This window comes from Onychostoma macrolepis, chromosome 06, assembly GCF_012432095.1.
Source record: "Onychostoma macrolepis isolate SWU-2019 chromosome 06, ASM1243209v1, whole genome shotgun sequence".
NCBI lineage: Eukaryota > Metazoa > Chordata > Actinopteri > Cypriniformes > Cyprinidae > Onychostoma > Onychostoma macrolepis.
Genome location: NC_081160.1, coordinates 8,666,404 through 8,687,956, shown reverse-complemented (window position 1 = coordinate 8,687,956; position 21,553 = coordinate 8,666,404). Strand labels below are relative to the sequence as shown.

General features: G+C 39.3%; 2 protein-coding genes and 1 pseudogene across 2 annotated transcripts; all 3 read right to left on the bottom strand.

Moving 5' to 3' along the window:
* Positions 1-998: 998 nt before the first annotated feature.
* Positions 999-3,840, bottom strand: LOC131542771 (ermin-like). Its single transcript, XM_058779759.1, has 2 exons — positions 3,723-3,840; positions 999-2,956 (listed from the first exon to the last, which is right to left on the bottom strand). Exon 2 carries the CDS (start codon positions 2,937-2,939, stop codon positions 2,517-2,519), a length of 423 nt encoding a protein of 140 aa, XP_058635742.1. The 5' UTR covers positions 2,940-2,956; positions 3,723-3,840; the 3' UTR covers positions 999-2,516.
* Positions 3,841-8,141: 4,301 nt separating this feature from the next.
* LOC131542295 (uncharacterized) lies at positions 8,142-11,048 on the bottom strand (annotated as a pseudogene).
* Positions 11,049-16,462: 5,414 nt separating this feature from the next.
* si:dkey-276j7.2 (cytohesin-interacting protein) lies at positions 16,463-20,397 on the bottom strand. The gene is made up of 8 exons (XM_058779264.1): positions 20,021-20,397; positions 19,798-19,838; positions 19,610-19,664; positions 19,346-19,448; positions 19,173-19,263; positions 18,236-18,302; positions 17,920-17,986; positions 16,463-17,132 (listed from the first exon to the last, which is right to left on the bottom strand). The coding sequence occupies exons 1-8, from the start codon at positions 20,189-20,191 to the stop codon at positions 17,068-17,070; spliced, it is 660 nt and encodes a 219-aa protein (XP_058635247.1). The 5' UTR covers positions 20,192-20,397; the 3' UTR covers positions 16,463-17,067.
* Between the last annotated feature and the right edge of the window lie 1,156 nt (positions 20,398-21,553).

The window sequence follows — 21,553 nt, the reverse complement described above, 5'->3', positions numbered from 1 at the left end:
TATAGTTTTAGTTTTAGTCACAATAACAACGGACATTTTATTTCCATAGGGCAGTATATATTGTTTTATATATTTGTTTAATAAAATTTTTTTTGCTTGTGCTTGATAAGGGTGTGTTGTGTTTTTTTAATAAATAAATGCTACTTGGTTTGATGTTTTGTTATGCTGTTTAATCCAATAAAATGTTTACACATTTCAGTGTGGCTTCAGTATCCAAATATTTGAGTGTAATACGTCGTACTTCAAAAGTTGCAACCCATGAGAAGCTTGTTTCTTTTTATCTGACACAAAACTAGCAGACAAGCAAGCACATGGTCCTTACTGCGTAAACATGCCTCAAACAGGCAAAGAGAGCCAGAGGAAGCCAGAAAGAGCTGCGTAAAAGCCCCGGGCCAATCGTGGCATTTCAGCCCACCGTGATGCAACCTGCTCTCTGGGCAGACAGAAAGAGTGAGAGCGACAAAACCAGAAAGAAAGTGGAAACAGTAGAAAAGGGATAGAGAAAGGGAGAACGAAAAGCCGCACTGCTCTGTCAGGAAAGGTCAACTACGAGCCTAAACCACGGGGGACGTGTGTTGCCCAGGAAGTGCCTTCCGACCCCCAACCCAGGGAGGCTGCACCACAACAGTCACAAACCTCCCGTTGCCATGGCAGCATGACATTTGTCACCATTCAAATGAGGCCCGGACCTGACTTAAACAAGCCAGGCCAAAAGCCCAGTCTCGTTTTGCCTAAATAAACCTCCAGCAGAATTATGAAAACATTAATGTAACCTGTAGTACTTTACAATCAGTCAGCAGCAGGTGATGTGGCTGGAGAAATGGAAGTGATATTCATAAACTGCCTTCAAATAAAAAGCAATTAGTGATATTTGTAATGTAAAGTTCAAGCATTTATAAAGCTAACAGAGGAAACAACACCAAACCCACACAGACTCCCAATGAGCCATTAGAGAGAGGCCAGAAACACAAAGACATGAATAAAAGAGTCCGTCGGTTCATAAACACCCAAATTAAACTAATTACTGCAGTAAATATCTCATTACATTGATTATACATACATTAGATGCCACATAAAAATGATTAGTTAAACAACGGTAAACAATTTGTTGGTCTTCCTTCGTCGTGTCAGAGTTTGATTTTATTATCCAAGTTGTCGTTTTATTCTGGTTTTATATTAGACTGGTTTATAAAGGGTTGCCAAGATGATTTGTTTTAAATCATCCATCTCTATTTATTTTCTTTAGTTGATGATGAATGTTTTAATTCTACAACTAAGCATAACAGAACGCATAACAGTCAGGATTTTGCTTAGAAAAATACATGTGATCACGGATAATTTTCAAAATTCAAATGAAGACGTTGTTACCCATTAACAGAAACGTAGTTTGTGAAAGTAGACAGAGACACCTCGTGCAAACCGCTTTCCTCATCTTTTATATCAAGACAAAACAATGTTGCCATCTAGTGGTGAGGAAATATGTTTATATTATATTATGTTATAAAAACATTTTAATGTGTTGCCTCAACTTGGTTAAAATGTAAATATATTTACAGTCAATTTAAGCCAATTTAAACAGATGAAAAAAAAAAGTAAAATAAAAATAATTTTGTGTAGTCAGAGAAAAAGAATGCCATAACAACTTTAACATGAATGCAACAACTATTACAGATTACATGAATGCAGTTTCTAGTATGGCAGATATCAAGTAACATTAAGTCATTATAGAAAACAATGAAAACTACTAATTGTCCAAAGATATAATCACAGTATGCATACATTACATATACAAATCTGAATATGGAAAAAATGAACTGCTATTATGTCTATTTCTGTGTTTTAAAATGTGTGAGCATGTTTTACAAAGCCATGAAACCATAAACACGACATTAGAAAATTACATTAGAATTCGAATTTTAAACAGGAATACAATAATGCCCTTCATACTGTATGCTTACTGTAACTTCAAGCTCTCCCAGTAATTCATTAATGGTGATTTGGCAACTACTTAGACAATTCTGGTTTCACTACTTACACAAGCCACAGTGGTAGAGCATTGCGTTAGCAGCGCAAAAGGTCGTGGGTTCAATTCCCAGGAAACACATATGATACAAAAAAAATGTATAGCCTGAATGCACTGTAAGTCGCTTTTAGCGTCTGCTAAATGCATAAATGTAAATAGAGATCAGGCCTGCGTTAGTTAGACAGACTGCGTGTTATTTGAAGGAGCATTCATGAATGAAAAATCTAGTTTGTAGACAAATAAATGTTGTTTTTCTGGCTCGCTGCTAAATGAGGGGTTACTTTAAATCAATCAGAGATGAGGCTTGTCGCTTCTAAACAATGTGATTTCTACAACTACTGATCTCTACAAAAATGTGATATAGGCTTTTAACAATTAAGCTGTCAGAAAATACTGTTCATGTGATTGTGTGTGAGCATGTGTTAAGCCTTTTAACTATGAAGAAGTTTAACAATCACATCCTTTTGAAGGAACCACATGAAAACATTCACTGTTATACATCCAGTATGGACTCAAACTCATCTATTCTCTGCTTTGTGTTTCCTCTCTTAATCTTCCTGTAGCTGACAGTGTTGTACCTGCTACTAGGGCGGTTGATTTCCCCTTTGTCCTTTTCAAATAGATGGATTGACATCTCAACCGAAGGCTGGAAACCATCTCCCAGTTCATCCTCCTCTTCATCTTTTTCGTCCTCTTCTTCATTTGTATTTTCCTCTTCATCTCCATTACTCACACTTTTTTCTTCTTCATTCTTTTCTGCATTGTTTTCACTTTTTTCTTGTTCATTTGTATCTGAATTATTCTCACTTGTATTCACTGACTCTTCGGGTGTCGTCGTTTCTTGAGGTGCTTCTTCTGTTTGACCATTCATTTGCTTTTTCTCAGCTTCCAATGTGTCCTTGAAGTTCTGCTCCATTGATGTCACTTCCTGTCCTGAGATTTCAGCAGTTGTAAATTTATAAAGAAAAAGGGACCATTTTTCAATTTGAATTCCAGTCCATTTACCCCAAAACCAACAAATGTTCAAACCAAACATGTAACAAGATGTAAGATGTCAGTAATGATTGGTTTCTGTATTAATATGATCATTTACAAATTTACCTAATATGGTATTCAGATGACAGTGCTTTCAATCAACACTGTGGTTTGTCACGTCCAAATTAGGAAAAGACTTTTGGTAAGTTCTCGAAAGGATAGGATGAGACTTGGCAAAAGATGCAAAGTTGTTTTGAGGAATTTTAATTTGATTTGACTAAACAAAGTGACCAACTGCTGGAATGAGAATTGCAAGTACACAATTCTTCCTGTATGTTTCAACAATGAGAGGCCTTACATAACGTGCCATAAATGGGAAATTGTACGGTTGCATAAATACAGAAAAGCAAGAATATCCGTCCAAGCAACGATGTCTAGACATCTTCCAACTTACATTTTGAAAGTATCATTGCTGTTCTCTTCATGGTTGTATCATTTATCTAACCAAAATTTGTTTTTCCTCAATATAACACAATTTAAGCACATTGAAGAAGCCAAAAGAAGAAGAAGAAACCAAACCACCTAAATGCGAAAAGTTATACCTTCATCAGAATATGACTAGTCAATGGAGGAGATTTGCATTGTTAGTACAAACGCAGAAACCAATCACCACACTGACGCAAACCCTAAAACCTCACTGCACTCCCTCAATAACTCATCTTACCTTGTTCTTGTTCTTGACTCTGGTTCCTGTGGCTTGGGAAGGAGAGGAGACCTTGAAGGAGAAGGATGCTCAGAAGTAGTCTCTTGTGGTGAGCAGTCTGTGCATGGCTGTGCCTGTGTCCCTCCCTCAGTGAAATCTACTGGCATTGGGTGACGCAGCCTCATTCTTATTCCCAGTGGCGAAGCTTGGAGAACAGTGTTGATTGACGTCTAAATCTGGATGTGAGCATGGGATTGTGGGATTTATGGGCCCATTTGTAAAGAGAGGACATTCAGTTCGAAAAGTGGCACCAGATTCTTTCTGGGGACATTCAAATATTTTGAAGATATGAGATGTCTTGGCTTTCTTCTACACTGTAAAAAGTGTAAGTTGACTTAACTTTAAAAAAATTAGGAAACCCGTTGCCTTAAAATTATTAAGTACATAATAATTAAAAAGAAAAAGTTAAGTGAACTTGACAATTCAATTAACTTATTTTTTTTTAATTATCATTTACTTAAAAATTTTAAGGCAACGGGTTTCCTCTATTTTTTTAAGTTAAGTCAACTTATCACTTTTTACAGTGTACAGCAAAGTTTTGCTTTCCAAGACTTACATAAGGATAACAGGCTTTCTGTCAAGTAGATATTGTATTTTCACAGTCCAACATTTTTGGAGATGGCAAATAGTCAGCCTCCTGTTTGTGGGAAGCAGGTGTCTATTTTCCTTGTGAAAAAGAAGTGTGCTTAATTGTACTGAATGTGCGCTTGTAGTGTACTTTATATAAGTTTATAATAAGTATAAAGTATACTTTAATTCTTAAAAAATATATTTTAAAAACCTTGCAGATAATATAGTGTTTTTGAAATAAAAGGGCACATAAATGAATTTAAAGAGAGAAAACTTTCATGTTTATCCCCTTTAAAAAGGGCACATTGTAATAAAGCAAAATTAAAAGTTAAATCATTATGTTTTGTTGTGCTTTAAAGGAGAACACTGAATTTGATGTCTTGACTACTCAATTATAATTAGTGTTACTTGATATTACATTTAAAGTTACATATTTTCATTAATTACAAATATATTTGAATACATGACATACACATTTCAATAGAAATTACATCTATTTTATTTTACTATAAATGCTTGTTGGTACATTCAGCAGTACACTTTAACCATATTTGAGTAAACCACTAAAAGTAATTATGAAATGACTTATAACAATCATATATACACAGTTAAATCAGCAGTGTAATATTTGCAGTGTTATGGGAGACACTGCAGGCAAAAACACTGTTTTTCATGCACCTGTCAATTTTGAGATTTTGGGCTTTTTGGTTTTTCATAAAGTGTTATTACAAACTGTGTACGCAGATATTAAAGTTAACATTATAACACTACACTAAGCTTACTTTTGTAGATGGTTTATAACGGTGTCTGTTAAGAAGTAATGTAAATGTAAATAAATAAAAACAGTTATAACTGCATGAAAATTAATGGTAACATAATACCTGCAAAATACTGTTTACATCCTGCAAATGCATATGATCCAAGACTATAAATACTCTAATTGATATTTTTCAATATTATGCCAGAATAAGTTATGTTATCTGATCACATATTTACTTTTGTATAGGCAAGCACATCTTACCCTCAACTGTTGTCAAGGCAACACTCCACGTGTGTTGTGTGCTTTCCTGTAGCTCAAATAGTAGAGCATGGCGCTAGCAACGCCAAGATCATGGATTCAATTCCCAGGGAAAGCAAGAGCTGATAAAATGTAAAAACTGTAACTTGAATGCAATGTAAGTCGCTTTGGATAAAAGCGTCTGCTAAATGCATAATGTAATGTAAATGTAATGTAAAAACGCCCCACAGAACAGAGGGGCGGGGCGAGCAAAGCTCATTAGCATTTCAAAACACACGCACTAAAACCGTGTGCTGAAAACAGAGCTGTTTTTGAGCAGGTAAAATGAGTGTTTTCTTACAATACTAATGAGAATTTTTAATTAAAGTATATTACAAACTTTCAATTTAGACCCTAAAGAATCATATTAGCTTGTACAAAAATGGCATTATATGACCCCTTTAAAGAGAGAAAACTTTCATGTTTATCCCCTTTAAAAAGGGCACATTGTAATAAAGCAAAATTAAAAGTTAAATCATTATGTTTTGTTGTGCTTTAAAGGAGAACACTGAATTTGATGTCTTGACTACTCAATTATAATTAGTGTTACTTGATATTACATTTAAAGTTACATATTTTCATTAATTACAAATATATTTGAATACATGACATACACATTTCAATAGAAATTACATCTATTTTATTTTACTATAAATGCTTGTTGGTACATTCAGCAGTACACTTTAACCATATTTGAGTAAACCACTAAAAGTAATTATGAAATGACTTATAACAATCATATATACACAGTTAAATCAGCAGTGTAATATTTGCAGTGTTAAGGGGAGACACTGCAGGCAAAAACACTGTTTTTTCATGCACCTGTCAATTTTGAGATTTTGGGCTTTTTGGTTTTTCATAAAGTGTTTTTCAGACTAGTAGAACGAAAACATCCAAAAGACACTGTTAAGTGTTTCTTTTATAGCACTTTATCTATTTGTGTCAATAGATTTCAATTACAATACATATTTTTAAAGGCCGTTTTCTCAAAATGAGTTTTTTCTCCTACACTGAGCCATAAATCTGCACTTCAGTAGCACTTACACACACCAAACTTTACATTTTTATTCCTGTCTATATCCTGAAGGTTTTTACAGAGGGATTTGTTCATATATAATTTGCTTGATTATATACAACATTTTAATCCCCCCAAAATTGTCAAAATATAGTGTTTTCTGTTTGTTCTAAGTATTTTCTGAATTATGGAGTGACAAAATGAGATACCCAAAATTCCCTCTGTAAAAACTTTTGACTGTAATATGTCAAAAAAATTAAACAAGAATTTTGAAACTGACTTAATCCAGTGTTTAGATTTTTGTACTAGAAATGTATGCAAATGAGTGCATATTTCATTAAATAATGCCTCATTTGCATATTTAAACCTAACATTTTAGAAAACTTGTAATACAAAAAATGTTTGCAATTATGAATGTAATCAATCAACTAGGTAAGTAAAGTGATAACTATTAGTAAAAAATTGTACCCTATTCACCTGCAGTGTCTCGCCTTAAACTATTCCCAAAGAGTTGAATTAACAATCGTGTTCAGTGTTGTCACACGGTGTAATATTTATGTAATTTCACTTTTACACTGAAAGTGTAAAAAAAACCCGCCGAATTGATCTGACTCCGCCCCTCATGCACCGCTGCCTCACAAAGCGACGACGCCATTTTATCTTCAGGCGACCGAGACGGTAAATTGGATTGCTTTTCTCTTTAGAAAATTACACGGAAGAAATACTTTTTGTTGAAAATTTTATTCAAAATATGATTGGTGGTGAACACATTTAGAAATTACTAACTGCGAGTCTTTTTGTCAGGTTTACAGTGTTATGTTCGTGAGGTGTACAGATGCAACTTTACCCTACAGAAGAGTGAAAGTTTCTGAGGCCGTTTTCATTTCCTGAAATAAGGTGATTTTATGTGTAAAGTAATTTTTGTAATGTGTTTACAATTTATGTTTTATATATATAAATCACCTTATTTCAGGAAATGAAAACGGCCTCAGAAACTTTCACTCTTCTGTGTGTGTGTATATATATATATATATATATATATATATATATATATACTTTTAGCTTCTTTCATTTTGGTTCGTTGACAGATCCTCTCTCCTTCATTCCCGCCGAGGCCTGGTTTTACTACAAGTCTGAAGCAGCCACATTTGGGCGGTTTTCTACTCAGAGGAGAGAATTCATCAAATGGTAAATTTATATTTGTTTTTCAAAGCATTGAGTGCTTTGAAACGGTAATAGTGGGACTGTTAAACATTTACGCGCTGACAATTTCGTTTTTGTGACGCATAACACCGTGTTGAAGTGTCGCGTCGCGTAAAGTATTTCTGCAGACGGAGCTGTGTAACGCGGAACATTTACCAGTCATTTAATTAGCGTTATCTAAAGCAAAACTGTGACATTAGAGCGCGTTTAAAAACTTAAATCCGTCAGTCTTTCAATTTCCTTCAGTGTCCATGCAGAGCATGCTTGAAACAATAGGTTACTGTTCGTAACCCCGGTTCTCTGAAACATCGAGTGGAGAGATCCACCTATGGGAAGGGCATCCCCTGACCTCTGCAGAAGCATCCAATTGCACCAAGTCTGGCTTGACAGACAGGAGCGCGTGCCCAATACCAAGTAAGGACCCACCCCCTTACCTAACACATAAAGGGACCTGCACGCGCTACCCCTCCTCAGTTGATATTCGCTTCTCGTGCAGCAAGCGGGGCAAACTTGGTGGATCTCTCCACTCGATGTTTCAGAGAACCGGGGTTACGAACAGTAACCTATTGTTCTCTTTCATAATCTCGTGTTCGAGATCCACCTATGGGAGATATGGACAGCCAAAAGGTGAGACGGGTGTAACCGCACAAGGCTACGAAGAACCCACACCTAAGACAGAATGAGCTACCGGGGTCTGGGTAACATCAAGCCGGTAGTATCTGACAAACGTATGTGGAGAGGCCCAGCTTGCAGCGGCACAAATGTCCTGCAAGGAAACCCCTTTAAACAGGGCCCAAAAGGCAGCCATGCCTCTCGTGGAATGAGCTCTGAGACCCCCTGGCGGCCGCACTCCCCTAGACTCGTACGCCAATGAGATAGCTCCTACGAGCCAGTGAGAGAGGCGCTGCTTAGAAATGGAATTCCCCGTGTTCGGGGGGGCCCAAGAAATAAAGAGCTGGTCGCTTTTTCTGAAAGGGCTAGTCCTATCGATGTAAACCCCAAGGGCACGAACAGGACACAAAGCATTTAGCCTCCGATCCTCTTCAGAAGAGAAAGGGGGAGGATGAAAGGCAGACAGCTCAATCACCTCACAGGTGAATGCTGGAAAGCATTTAGGCATAAAGGCCGGGTTGGGCCTTAGGAAAACCCTGCCTCCACTGAGAGAGAATTTAGTGCACGAGGGATGAACGGAAAATGCATGCAATTCACTGACACTTTTGGCGGAAGCCAGGGCCAGGAGCAGAGCTGTCTTGAAAGATAAAAGCTTAAGGGAGATATCCGCCAGGGGCTCAAAAGGTTTTTGAGACAATGCCTCCAGTACCATGGAGAGGTCCCATTCCGGGACTGCTCTTCTAGTGACCAGAAGGGAACGGCGGGCGCCCTTCATAAACCTACGAATAAGGGGGTGTTGCCCCACCGTAGTGCCATCAAATCCGATGTGACATGCAGCGATAGCCGCTACGTAGACCTTAACAGTGGAAAAAGACTTCCCACCATCAATGAGGTCTTGCAAAAACCCCAAAATATCAGAGACTGAGCACTGATATGAAATCAGCTGACGCTCTTCACACCATTCCTCGAACACACGCCACTTGCGATCATAAAGGGATCGTGTAGAAGAAGCTCTAGCATTCTGAATAGTGGCAATGACACGAGGGGGAAGACCCAATGTATTTAAGTTTGTCCTTTCACGGGCCAAACTTTCCCCGTTCGCCTGGGACAGGAGGTCCGTACGCGATGGGAGGTGCCATGGCTGAGCGTACAGAAGAGAAATTATCTCTGCCAGCCAAGGAGCCTTGGGCCATCTGGGTGCGATTAAAATCAGAGTCAATTTCTGTTCTCTCACCCTGACCAGTGTTGGCATTATCAGACAAAGAGGAGGAAATGCATACAGCAGGGCGTCGGGCCATGGGTGGGCCAGTGCGTCCACGCCGAGAGGGGCATTCTCGTCCCGTAGCGAGAAGAACATAGGACAATGGGTGTTTTCGCGCGAGGCGAAGAGATCGACGGCTGCCTGACCGAATCTCTTCCACAGCAGACTCACTATCTGAGGGTGGAGGCACCAGTCTCCGTAAAGTGGGTTCCCCCTCGACAGCAGATCTGCTCCCCTGTTCAGGACGCCCGGGACATGGGTCGCCCGTAACGACAGAAAGTGCCGCCTGCTCCACACTAACAGCCTGTGAGCTAGAGCATGAAGCTTGGAGGAGCGCATCCCTCCCTGGCGGTTGATATGTGCTACGGCTGTGGTGTTGTCGCAACGCACTAGCACATGATGACCGCGCAAGCGGGGCAGGAAATGATTCAGAGCCTTCCAAACAGTAAGGAGCTCCAAATAATTTATATGGGCTAAGTGGAGTGTGCTTGGCCACACACCGTTCACTGTTCTGCCCTCCTGGGTAGCTCCCCATCCTGTCAAGGATGCGTCTGTCGTTACCACTTTCCGCAACATAATGGCCCCCAGGGGGGCCCCATGCGCGTAAAACTCTGCCTTCCTCCAGTGGCGCAGCGCTGCTGTGCAGGAGCGCGTCACTGTGACTGAGCGGCAAAGATCGCATAATGGGCTGAGATGAAGGGATAAAACCCACTTCATGAACGCCCTCATTCTCAGAAGGCCCAGAGGCAGGACATGGATAGCCGCAGCCATGAGACCCTGTAATCTGAGACACATGCGATACTGTACTCTCGCACCTTCCCTGAACTTCGAGAGGCAGTTCACGAAGGAGAGAATGCGCTCTTGCGATAGGCGTGCCAGACAGATGGAATTCAGCTCCAGACCTAGAAAAATCACATTCTGCGCAGGAGTGAAATTGCTTTTCCTCACATTCACCCTGAAGCCAAACGTTGTGATGTGAGCGAGCACACGGGCAGTGTTTTGCATCACTTTCTCTCTTGAATCGGCTATAATCAGCCAATCGTCTATGTAAGTCAGGATCTTGAGCCCCACTGTTCTTAGCGGGTTCAAACCCGCCTCCGTGCACAGACAGAAAGTCCTTGGACTGAGGGAGAGCCCAAATGGAAGGACTGTGAACTCGTAACACACGCCTTGGTAGGCGAAACGAAGGAATTTTCTGTGCGGAGGATAAATGCTTATGTGGAAGAAAGCATCTTTCAGATTGACCGATGTAAACCAGTCGTTCTTTTTTATAGAACGTAGAAGAGAGCCGTGTGTTAACATTCTGAAGTTGTATTTCCTCAAATGTTTGTTCAACACTCTTAGATCCAAGATAGGACGGAGAGCACCATCCTTCTTGGGGACCAGAAAATACTGGGAGTAAAACCCCTGTCTGCTCAAGTGCTGGGGCACCATGCAGACCGCCCCCTTCTCGAGAAGAGAGGAGATTTCGTCCTTCAGAATGTGAGCGGATTTCTCTTCCGCGTGAGAAGAGATAACCCCGTTGAAACGTGGGGGTTTCCTGGCAAACTGGAGCCTGTACCCCGTCATTATTGTGCGAATCACCCATTCGGGGGCCAACACAGACTGCCATGCAGTTACATGACTCGCAAGAGTCCCCACACAAACCGGAGGATTGCTTTGGGCTGCTAACACTGCCGGATCGCTCATTTGTGGTACAATGGCGCCATCTAGTGGGCAACTTAGGGGCGACAAGTTGGCTTCCTAAGAAGCAACTGTGTTTTGAGGAGCGGTCGCTCTCATTATTGGATTTATTTTTTGTTTTATTTTGGGAACACACAAAGGGGGCAAAGCCTTTATTGAGTGTTTGAGAGGTGATTTGTGCAAACTGTGAGGTGACAGTGGATGAGCACTTTTTATCAGTGAATTTCCCGCCAGCTCTGAAACTGGAAACTGAGGGGGGAAATTTTCTGTGGGCCGCATCTGAACCTGTGGCCTGTTCACAGTGAACTGAGGGTGGGCACCCGAACGAGGGAAAGGGGGCCCTCAGGATGAGAACTTCCTCTTCTTGGGTGGAGGGGGAAAAAAACTCAAACTTGGGTCCAATGGGCTGGTAGCCTGAGAACCTGGACCGAGAGACCCCTGAGAATGAACCTCAGGTAGGCCTCTTCCTCTTCCCATCCGAAGGGGTAGAGTTGGGGGTTTTTTTAGCTGCGGCCGCAGCAAAAGACATCTTACCCCAAGGTTTAGACGGCTGGTTGGGCTGTTGGCTAGGCTGCTGGCTAGGTGGCCTGTTGCGAGCCTTGGGCCTGGCCACGTTCTGATACGGTCGTCCCGCAGGGGTCTGAGGGGGCCGTGAGGGGGGCTGATGTGGAGTGGCCTTCCTAGGCAGGCAGAGTTTAAAAGCCTCATCCTCTTTCTTCTTATCATCACATCGCTGTTGCATGAGGCCAACCGTGGGACCGAAGAGAGCCTGGCCTGGTTCCACCGGTGCTCCTGCTATACGCCGTTTCTCACTGTCGGGCAGACCAGAGAGATTCAGCCACAGAGCACATTCTCCCACAACAGAGAGGGCCATAGAACGTCCGCCGGCTTGGACGGCCTGACGGGCGTTGCGAAGGACCAAGTCATTAACCGTCACAATCTCCTTCCAAAGCGTAGGCGATGGGGAGCCCTTCTCTAGATGTTTACTCATATCCTCCAACAGCTCAGCTTGGTAGGCCGAGAGGAGGGAGGAAACATTAAGAGCTCGAACTGACAAGGCGGCAGCCCTGTAAGAAGCCTGGAAGACAGAGGCTGAGAAGCGGTCCATTTTATTTGGGAGGACTGGCTTGGGGGGGGGGCCAGTAGGCCTCCCTGGGAAGGGTGAAGGTGTCTGGCAATCGAGGGTTCGATGGTGGGGGGGTCACCCAGACCACACGATGCCATGTCTTTAACCTCTAGACCCGTTAAACCGTGTTTAAGATCAAGCGGGTCCTTCCAGTAGTGGCGCATATGTTTCGCGCAGGCGGGAAGTACAGGCAAAAGCTGTTTCCTAGGGCCGGGTGGGGGGCCTAGGAGCTTACCGTCATATACATCCCTCTCTTGGTCGGCCGCGTTCTGGAGAGCCGGCCATTCGACATTGAGACGAGCGGCCGCTCGCTCACACACTTCGAGAAGGATGGCATGCGGTAACGCAGCAGAGCCACTAACCGGGGGAGCTTGGGCAGATGGAATGGTATCCTCATCGTCCGAGCTCTCGAGTAAAGCAGCATCCTCATCCTCGCCTGAGCCGGGTGGCTCATATTCCAGCGAGGAAATACCGGGCAGGATTTCCTCGAGTAAACCCTCGTCAGACTGGTCAGCCCAACTGAGAGCAGGCATGCCCTGGGAGGCCCCCAGGGATGCGACGCTTTCACCCGCTGTAGGCGACGACGCAGAAGCTTCTTCGGAAGAGTGAAGCAATGGCTGCAGTTTTCCGGGAGCGAAAGAGCTTCTTCCGTGCTTAAATCCCATGCACACCACGCAGAAAGGATGAGAATCCTTAGCGGTGATGAGAGAACCACAGGCGGCAGGGCATGCACGCGACTGCGAGTCCGAAGGTTAGCAGGAGCTGAGGGTTTAGCCTTATCAATTGAAGAGGTGAAAGCGTAAAAGCAGGCGGGCAGCCTGAGAAAAATAGAGGTCGCGAGCGTGGGTGGCTTGCAAACCAAGGAACAAACAGCGACTAACCGTAATAGCCTGAAAATCACGCCTTGCGGAGGCTGATCGGAGATATGTCCTCCTGTAGACTGTTTAGTGAAGTCAGGCAACACAGTAAGGCTGTACAACGAGAGGTCGCGAGAAGCGAATATCAACTGAGGAGGGCTAGCGCGTGCAGGTCCCTTTATGCGTTAGGTAAGGGGGTGGGTCCTTACTTGGTATTGGGCACGCGCTCCTGTCTGTCAAGCCAGACTTGGTGCATTTGGATGCTTCTGCAGAGGTCAGGGGCGGATGCCCTTCCCATAGGTGGATCTCGAACACGAGATGATGAAAGAGAACCAGTCTTTATCAATTCATACGTAATGCTATTTTGGGTAAATAATGTCGTAAATATTTCCAGATGTACAAAGTTAAGTTTTAATTTAGAAAGATATGTTTGAATCTATCTGTATTTTCTTTTCACATTATAAATAATAAATTAATTGTAAGATAAATTCTAAACGTGTTCATTTATTTTAATGTAGTACACTGTTCATTTTAAGATGCCTTATTACTCATGTTACTCATTAAAATTATATAAATGTTTAATAATCAGATTAAATAAATACTTTAATTGTTTCAGGAATGCCTCCATGTGAATATTGCACAAGGTTTTGTGTCTATTAACTTTAACAGAATTAAGGATGTAAATAAAAATAAGTTTATGATTTGACACCTGTATTATAGACAGCTCTCAGCATACTCAAAATTAGGGGTAATCACAATTATTTTACCATATTTACAGTCCTAATGTAAATTAAATTACTAAAATAAGTGTTTTTTATTTTTATTATTCTTTTTCAATAGAATTGGCCCTGATGTCTGCAGTGTCAAGTGAAGGAAGCTCCTCTCATAAGATGGGAGTCAAACTGGGAGTCTGATGACACTGAGTGATGGAAGCCCTTCAAGAAAGGAGCAGAATGCTGAAGATGAAGCCAGAATTGTGAGTCTGTGTCATTTATGTTATTCTTTGTACAGTAAAAATTTTAAACACACAAACGAATATGAAAAATAAAAATTTAACTGGGCAGCCACACAATATCTGCTTATGTTCACACCTGGAATTTACTAATTATTAATTTAAGATAATCAAAACACATAAAAACTTCTCATTTCTCACTCTCTGTCACTCCAAACCTGCAAGACTTTCATTCATTTTCAAAACACAAATGAAGATATTTTAAATGAAACCTGAGAACTACCACTTTGATGTTCATAAGTTCATAAAGAGATCATAAAAGTAATCCAAATGAATCGAGCGGTTTAGTCACAATTTTCTGAAGAGACTCGATCGCTTTATACAATGAACAGATTGAATTATTAAAAAAAAAAAAAATTCACATTTAAACATTGATCAGGGAAAATTTGGACTAAACCACATGATACGTATGGATTAGATCTCTTTATGGATTAGATGTCTTTATGAAGTTTATGAATTATCTAAGTGGTAGTTGTGTGGACCGTCAATCAAGGGACAGAAATCTTATATTCTATTAAAATATCTTCCATTGTGTTTCAAAGATAACGAAAGTCTTGGTTGAGTAAACGATGGAATTTTCATTTTTGAACTAACCCTGTAATAAAAGAATGTGGCCATATGCGTCTTGTGCTTGTTCACTTGTGCATCACCCAAGATTCATGCTAATGCCAGCTGTGAACAGAGCCAATGTGTGACTACACAATCAGTTTAGCAGAATGGTTCCTGAGAGAGATATTGTCATTATTTGTATTTATTTATTTATTTTCCAAGAAGCCAAGTTCCTGGGTTTTCCCAAGACCTTCAAGGACACGATTGACCTCGGAATCACCTGTAAAGGAGGATGAAACCAATGTTTAAGGTTAGACTATATTTCAGAATAAGATTATCTATATTCATTTATTATCTATATTCTGTGTTCATGCATTTTTTGCTGAAGTTGTCATATCTGTTATTTAGAATGGGACAGCGACATTGCATCAATTTGTCTCCTTCATTTGATTCCACCATCACCACAAGGCTGCGAGGGACCTGGAAAAATGTCCTCCTATCAAGCTGAAAAACATCTTCAAAAAGGTACATTTCTGTCACTACCTATTGTGTGCCTCAAAATATTGCCAGATGTGTTGTATATGAAAGACTAATAAAAATAAAATCAATTGGAGAGCTGACCTTAATTGTTATTTTTGTCTTTGATCTGCAGGCACTAATAAGAAGAATACCTTGTAGAGACCGCACAGCCATACCTGCTCGCTGATGGGACAACGAGGAACAGCGTTCATGGGATGCTACACAACTGTCGACAAGTATCTTGCTGCAATCTTGTTCAAATCTACCTGTCATATTTGTTCATGTTTTATTAACTATTTTATATTTCCGTGCAACACTTAATGAATGTGACTGACTAATTAACCTCTACGCATCTGGTATATGCTTTAAAATTGCCACTTTGCCCATTGGTTAAATAAACGTTGGAATTTGTACATCTGTCTGAAGACTCTTGATTTTATGTCTAATCTTGTACATTAACACCATACAATAGCATTTTTATTTTTGCACTGAAAAGAATACTTTATTAATAACACTTAAAACAACACCAGGGGTGTTAAATAACCTAGAGTGTAAAATTTGAACAACAATTGCAAGTTTAACAATTCACACTAGGAGTGTAATTTTTCTACACTGTAAGATGCTATATTAACACTAAAAATTCAACACTATGAATGGTGTACTTTTAACACTAGACAGATTGGGACCACATATGATCTTTAGTAGTGTTAAAATTGACACTTTAAGTGTTAAACTGACACTGCGTTTTTTACTGTGTAGGTCCTACTTATGTCAATATAGAAGCACTCTAAAGTTAAACTGCATTATAAATTTAAACAATTAATCTGTGTTTGAATAAACAAAATAACTAGATACTCAAATCTTACGCATAATAAGCAAGACTTCAAAAACTCTTTCAGTAATAATCTGTGATTAGATGAACATTCCCTGGGTTATCTAAGAAATTAACAAAATCTTATTGTCAGTTTGTGTGACTGTCATTCACTACATACCGTAAAGATACTCTACAAAGTCTTTTAACATAAAAATGAGGTCTCGGAGAGGTTGAACACAGAATGAGGCATCAATTATATACTGTTAATCAAGTATTATAAAAGTGATGAGAACGCTAAGGTTTGTCTTTCATAGGGGATGTACTGTCTGTTAATGACGTGTCATTTCCTTCCAGGCCTATCTATGTGGTGAATGAGAGCTGCATCTGGTGTTTTACCACTGACTGAGATGATATCTGGGAAACCTACATGTTCAGCAGAAGCAAACAGCAGACAAATCAACTTATGCTAACCACATTCAAGATAGTGAGAAACCGCCCAAGCAGAACTAGCCTGCGCTACAAAGCTCCAAAACATCAGTTTGTTGTAAAAGTTTATTAATGAGGCATTATATAAATATGGAAATGAATAAATATTAGAGAACTCCGTACATAAATACACAAAACACATTTAGACAAATTGACAATAAAATGACTGCTTAATAGTGTAAAATACACAAATACAGTATACTATAGATAATACAAAAAGCAGTATGATTAAAATAAATAGTTAAATAATTCCATCTCTGTACATCAATATTTAGCTTTTCATTCACTAATTCAAACCACGATGTAGCATTAAGTTTAAAAATACAGAAAATATGCAGTCTGCTGTCTGAACAGGATCTCTTATGGGGTCTCCTTGAGCATACGGCCAGGATTTGTTTTCCTGGACAAATTTAAAAATGCTTCAGGAGCACAGGATGCCCAATCTACTTCTTAGAAACCTGTAAGTTTCCAGTAAAGCCCACAACTTTGATTAGGTGTGTTTGATTGTATTAGAACTGGAACAAAACTCTCTGTCCATGCTGTCAGCAAAGGTCAGCAGAAGATCCTGCAGGAAGGACATTTAGTTTCTGGATGTTTTCCACAGCACCTGAAAACAGGAACAGATTGTTTTAAGTGTTTGTGTTAACATAATAGAAGATAACTGAAATGAATAACAATTTTAACTGAAAATATTTAATTTAGTGCTATTTTCTATTTTTTTTTTTATTGCAAATTATTATTATTCATTATAAAGTATTATGCTGTTCTATGCAATATGTAATACATATGTAATTTGTAACATATGTAACATGTAACATATGGGACCAGCTGATCCCTTAAAAGTTACTGTTGATGCACTCATAAAAAATAAAGTTTCTTTATTGTCATCTGTTTCACGAAGGACCTTTAACATCCATGGAACCTTTCCTTATAATGGCAAAAGATCCTTTAAATTATTAAAATGTTCTTCACACTAAGGAACCAAAAATGGTTCTTTTAAGGCATCACTGGGTATAGGCATTCTGAATACATTTTACTTGAATAAACCAGTTAATTTAGTTACTACATGAAACACGTTTTATTTGACCTGACAAAACATTTTTTACAGTTTAGACTTCTTGTAGTTTCATATCAGAACAGTATCAAGAATTGTCAGCAAAGTTTCTTCCTGTAAACGCAGAATTTCTACATATAAGCACGCACACTCCCCACATGCCGCCCACACACACACACACACACACAGATCTTCTGATGCTTTTGTTGGCACCCTGAGGGCAGAGCGTGGCTTTATGGGGAAATGATGTGTTTCTCTTGTGGGTAGTTTATGCCCACATCTTATTCTCATCATCCACATCTTGTCTCATTCTCACACACAAACACATATTAACACACACCTCCTGTCAGACGCACTTCCTCTGCAATGAGTGTCTGAAGCTCTTCGCATTTCTCTGTAAACTGTTGCTGTAGTTTGGTGTAAATGTGAGGGGGAAACACAGAGAAAAAAAAAACCTGTTAAGCATGAGGAAACCGGTTTTGTTCACGATTCACACAGTTACCCAATACAACAACATTACCGTAAATATCTACTGATACAGAAGTTACGCACAACAGGAGAAGAATGATTATGTAGTGTTATAAAGATACATAATTAGGGTACAAAATGGGACTGATGCTAATAAGAATTGTTTTTAATATTTTGAAGAAAATCACCTGCAGGAGATAAAGCTTGCTAAGCAATTGTCTCTGCTTTTCTGTAGCACCTCTGACAATCTCCATCCTACAGTCAACAAAAGACAAGACAAAATATATTATATTTAGATCAAGCAGCACTTGCAACAAAAACTATGGTTAGACAGGGTTTTGACTGAACTTATTATATGATAACAATAATACTAATACTTTATTAAGACAGAAAATATTATATTATATATATTATAAAAATATTTCAGTACAATAAAAACTGTATAAACATTTTTAAATGAAATATAATCAAATGTGACCCTGGACCACAAAACCAGTCTTAAGTCGCTGGGGTATATTTGTAGCAATAGCCAAAAATACATTGTATGGGTCAAAATTATCCATTTTTCTTTTATGCCAAAAATCATTAGGATATTAAGTAAAGATCATGTTCCATGAATTTATTTTTTTGATCAGTAATATGCATTGCTAAGAACTTGATTTAGACAACTTTAAAGGCGATTTTCTCAGTATTTTGATTTTTTTGCACCCTCAGATTTCAGATTTTCAAATATTTGTATCTCTGCCAAATATTGTCCGATCCTAATAAACCATACGTGGAAAGCTTATTTATTCAGATTTTCAGGGACTTCTGGGAACATGTCTTTTAACCATAAATAAAAATGTGACTTCAACTTTTCTCATTAAAAAATGACATTAAAATACTGTGTGTGTGTGTGTGTGTGTGTACACATGTAGTGACCTGTTATAGCTAATGCAATTTTAAATATTTAGACTTTAACCATAAATTAAATTGCAATTCATATTTTTTTTTTCTCACAAACAATTATATATTTTACACTAACAGGTTTGTACTGTAGCATTTTTATATTCTTTTCCCGTTGAAAATACAGTGTATAACTTTATATTAATAAAACGTAACATAGACAATAGTGTTGAGTCTTACATTAAGGTGGAGGACTTTTGAACCAGATCCTTGATTTGCTGATGAGTGAATCCAGCAATGTACACACTGTTGACCGTTACAATAACATCACCTGAGATGAGAGACAAAGAGATTTTATAAGTATGAATGACACTGGTGCTCGACAAAGGTGAGCAAGTGTCCTGAAAACTCACCTGTCATTAACCCACTACTCTCTGCCAGACTGTTCTCCTTCACACAACACACACATGAGCCCAAATCCTGCTCAGCACTGATGCTTCTTTCAACACTGCTTGTCTACGGACAGGGAGTAAAGACCCAATCAATTTATCATCCAAAATCCAATTATCCCCTGACAGATAATAAGCCCTCAGGCAGGCGCGTAATGCGTGAATGAATGGAGAAAAAAAGTATAAGAAAAGTATGAGAGAGAGAGGGTGAGTGGATAATGAGGTTACCTGGATGTCAAACCCAAAAGTTTCATTTTCTTTTCTTCTTAAAATGACACTTTTCCTGTTAACCAAGAGACATGAGCAAGAGCAAGTCAGACCAAATTTGAGTTGTGCATGTGGGTTGACAAGCTTAAGATTAATAAGATGCAAATTAATAACATTTTTTTATTTTATTTATTTATTTATTTTTTTACCGTATGTACTGCTCCGTTGTCTTGTCTTGGAATTGCACTACCTACAAAATAACATTCCACATTATTAATTATTAAAATAAGCAATTTAGTATTTATGTTATTTATTTACATAGCTTACTAAATATTATATAGGCCATCAAATACTAGAGAAATATCAACTCATATCAAACATAATAAAGAAATGTCAAAAAATAAAGCAAATAAGAAAAAAAAAATCACTTACGTTTCTTTTATGACTTTTCCCATCTTTGTTCCTGATTGTTTTATAATCAGTAGTGTTCTTCTGTGTTTTGTGTCCAGTGTTCAACAGATTGCTTGTCGCACAGCTGCTTTTTCCAAGCAGTTTTCTTATGAACTGAACAGATGCTGTCATCTTCAGAGTGTGTGCTGCCATCTCTTCTGCTGAGAACGACGCGCTCCGGCTTTTACACGCGCCGCTGAACGGATGTCACGTGACCACAGTAAAGTCCCCGGGGCTTCACTACAAACTTTTTTACTGTAAGCCTGTGTCAGCGCACATTTGTGGAGAATCATGTTTAAACCAAGCGGCAACCTCCCGCTCCCTCTAGTGAAACCAACACGGAAGTGACTAAAACTGCAATTCATCAACTGGCCGCTGGAGGCTGGCTCCAAAAGGGAGTCAATCACATTGACTCCCCATGTTAAAATGCCCAACTTTACAGCAGAAAAAAACATGTTTACAGCCTGGTACAAAAAAATATTTTGGTCTATATAGCTAATTTTGCCCTTCGTGACAACTGTGAGGGGGGTGAATTTTTTTATAACTCATCCCTTTAAATTATATTAAGCCTTAAAGTTCTGCATAATTAAGGGCGTGGCCACTTGAGTGACAGGTGGACTGCCGCGAGCTCTGCTCCAGAGTGTGAAACTCTCTAGTGCGAAACTTAGAAAACTGGCTTTAATGATTTGTATTTGTACAGAAAAAAAATAATTATAGGTAGGACACTGGGAATCTGGCAATTAGATGTTTTTTAATCGTTATTGCTTACAGTGCTTTGTTATATGGAGCAGTTTGTTAGATCGCGATCTCTCTCATTTGTTTGTCTAATGAAGTGCGGACAGATATAGAAGTACACAATAAACGCGGTAGACTTTAATGGACAGTAAAACAAAGGCAGAATACCGTATACTCCAGGCTGGCACAGTATTGACGAACGAATGCAAACATATGCAGAGCACTGTAACTTATCTGAGCTTTCCAAAACAAAGTCAAAGCGCGGTAACTGATGTTATACTGTGTTCTGCCTTGGTTTCTCCGGGGCTTTTCTCCATGATACTTAAACACATGATAAAGGAGGTCATTAATGTCCCAAAATGATCAATAACTCATTTTCGACCAAAAACGAAGTTATGGTGTTCTGTTTTTGCACGGCAGCACTGCTGTCACTATAGAGGGGCATGGTTTCAGCTCAGCTTCACCCACGTCCCGCCTTTTTGCCCATTTTCGATTATCCGGGGGTGACGCGCGGTGACGCGCTTCCAAGATGGCGGCGGACACTACGTCCATTTTTTTTTACAGTCTATGGTTTAAACTCACCCCTAAAACAACAACAGAAAGTAGACCTGCATTAATATGGATCGCCGATTTTAAATAAATTCAGATGATAAAATGAATCATTTAATTTCAATAATTATTCGCACATATTTTGCGTTCACTTTTCTCATATTGAAGTTGTTCATGTACTTTTCAATTAAATTTGTATTGTTTAATAAATGTATTTACAAACATAAAATG

Bases quoted from the DNA above. Each gene is read 5' to 3' on its own strand.
- si:dkey-276j7.2 (XM_058779264.1), bottom strand. From the start codon at position 20,191: ATGGCAGCACACACTCTGAAGATGACAGCATCTGTTCAGTTCATAAGA. The intron at 19,839-20,020 runs GTAAGTGATTTT...GTTATTTTGTAG, and splicing joins GGAAAAGTCATAAAAGAAAC to GTAGTGCAATTCCAAGACAA. The intron at 19,449-19,609 runs GTAACCTCATTA...CCCTGTCCGTAG, and splicing joins CTTTTGGGTTTGACATCCAG to ACAAGCAGTGTTGAAAGAAG.
- LOC131542771 (XM_058779759.1), bottom strand. From the start codon at position 2,939: ATGGAGCAGAACTTCAAGGACACATTGGAAGCTGAGAAAAAGCAAATG.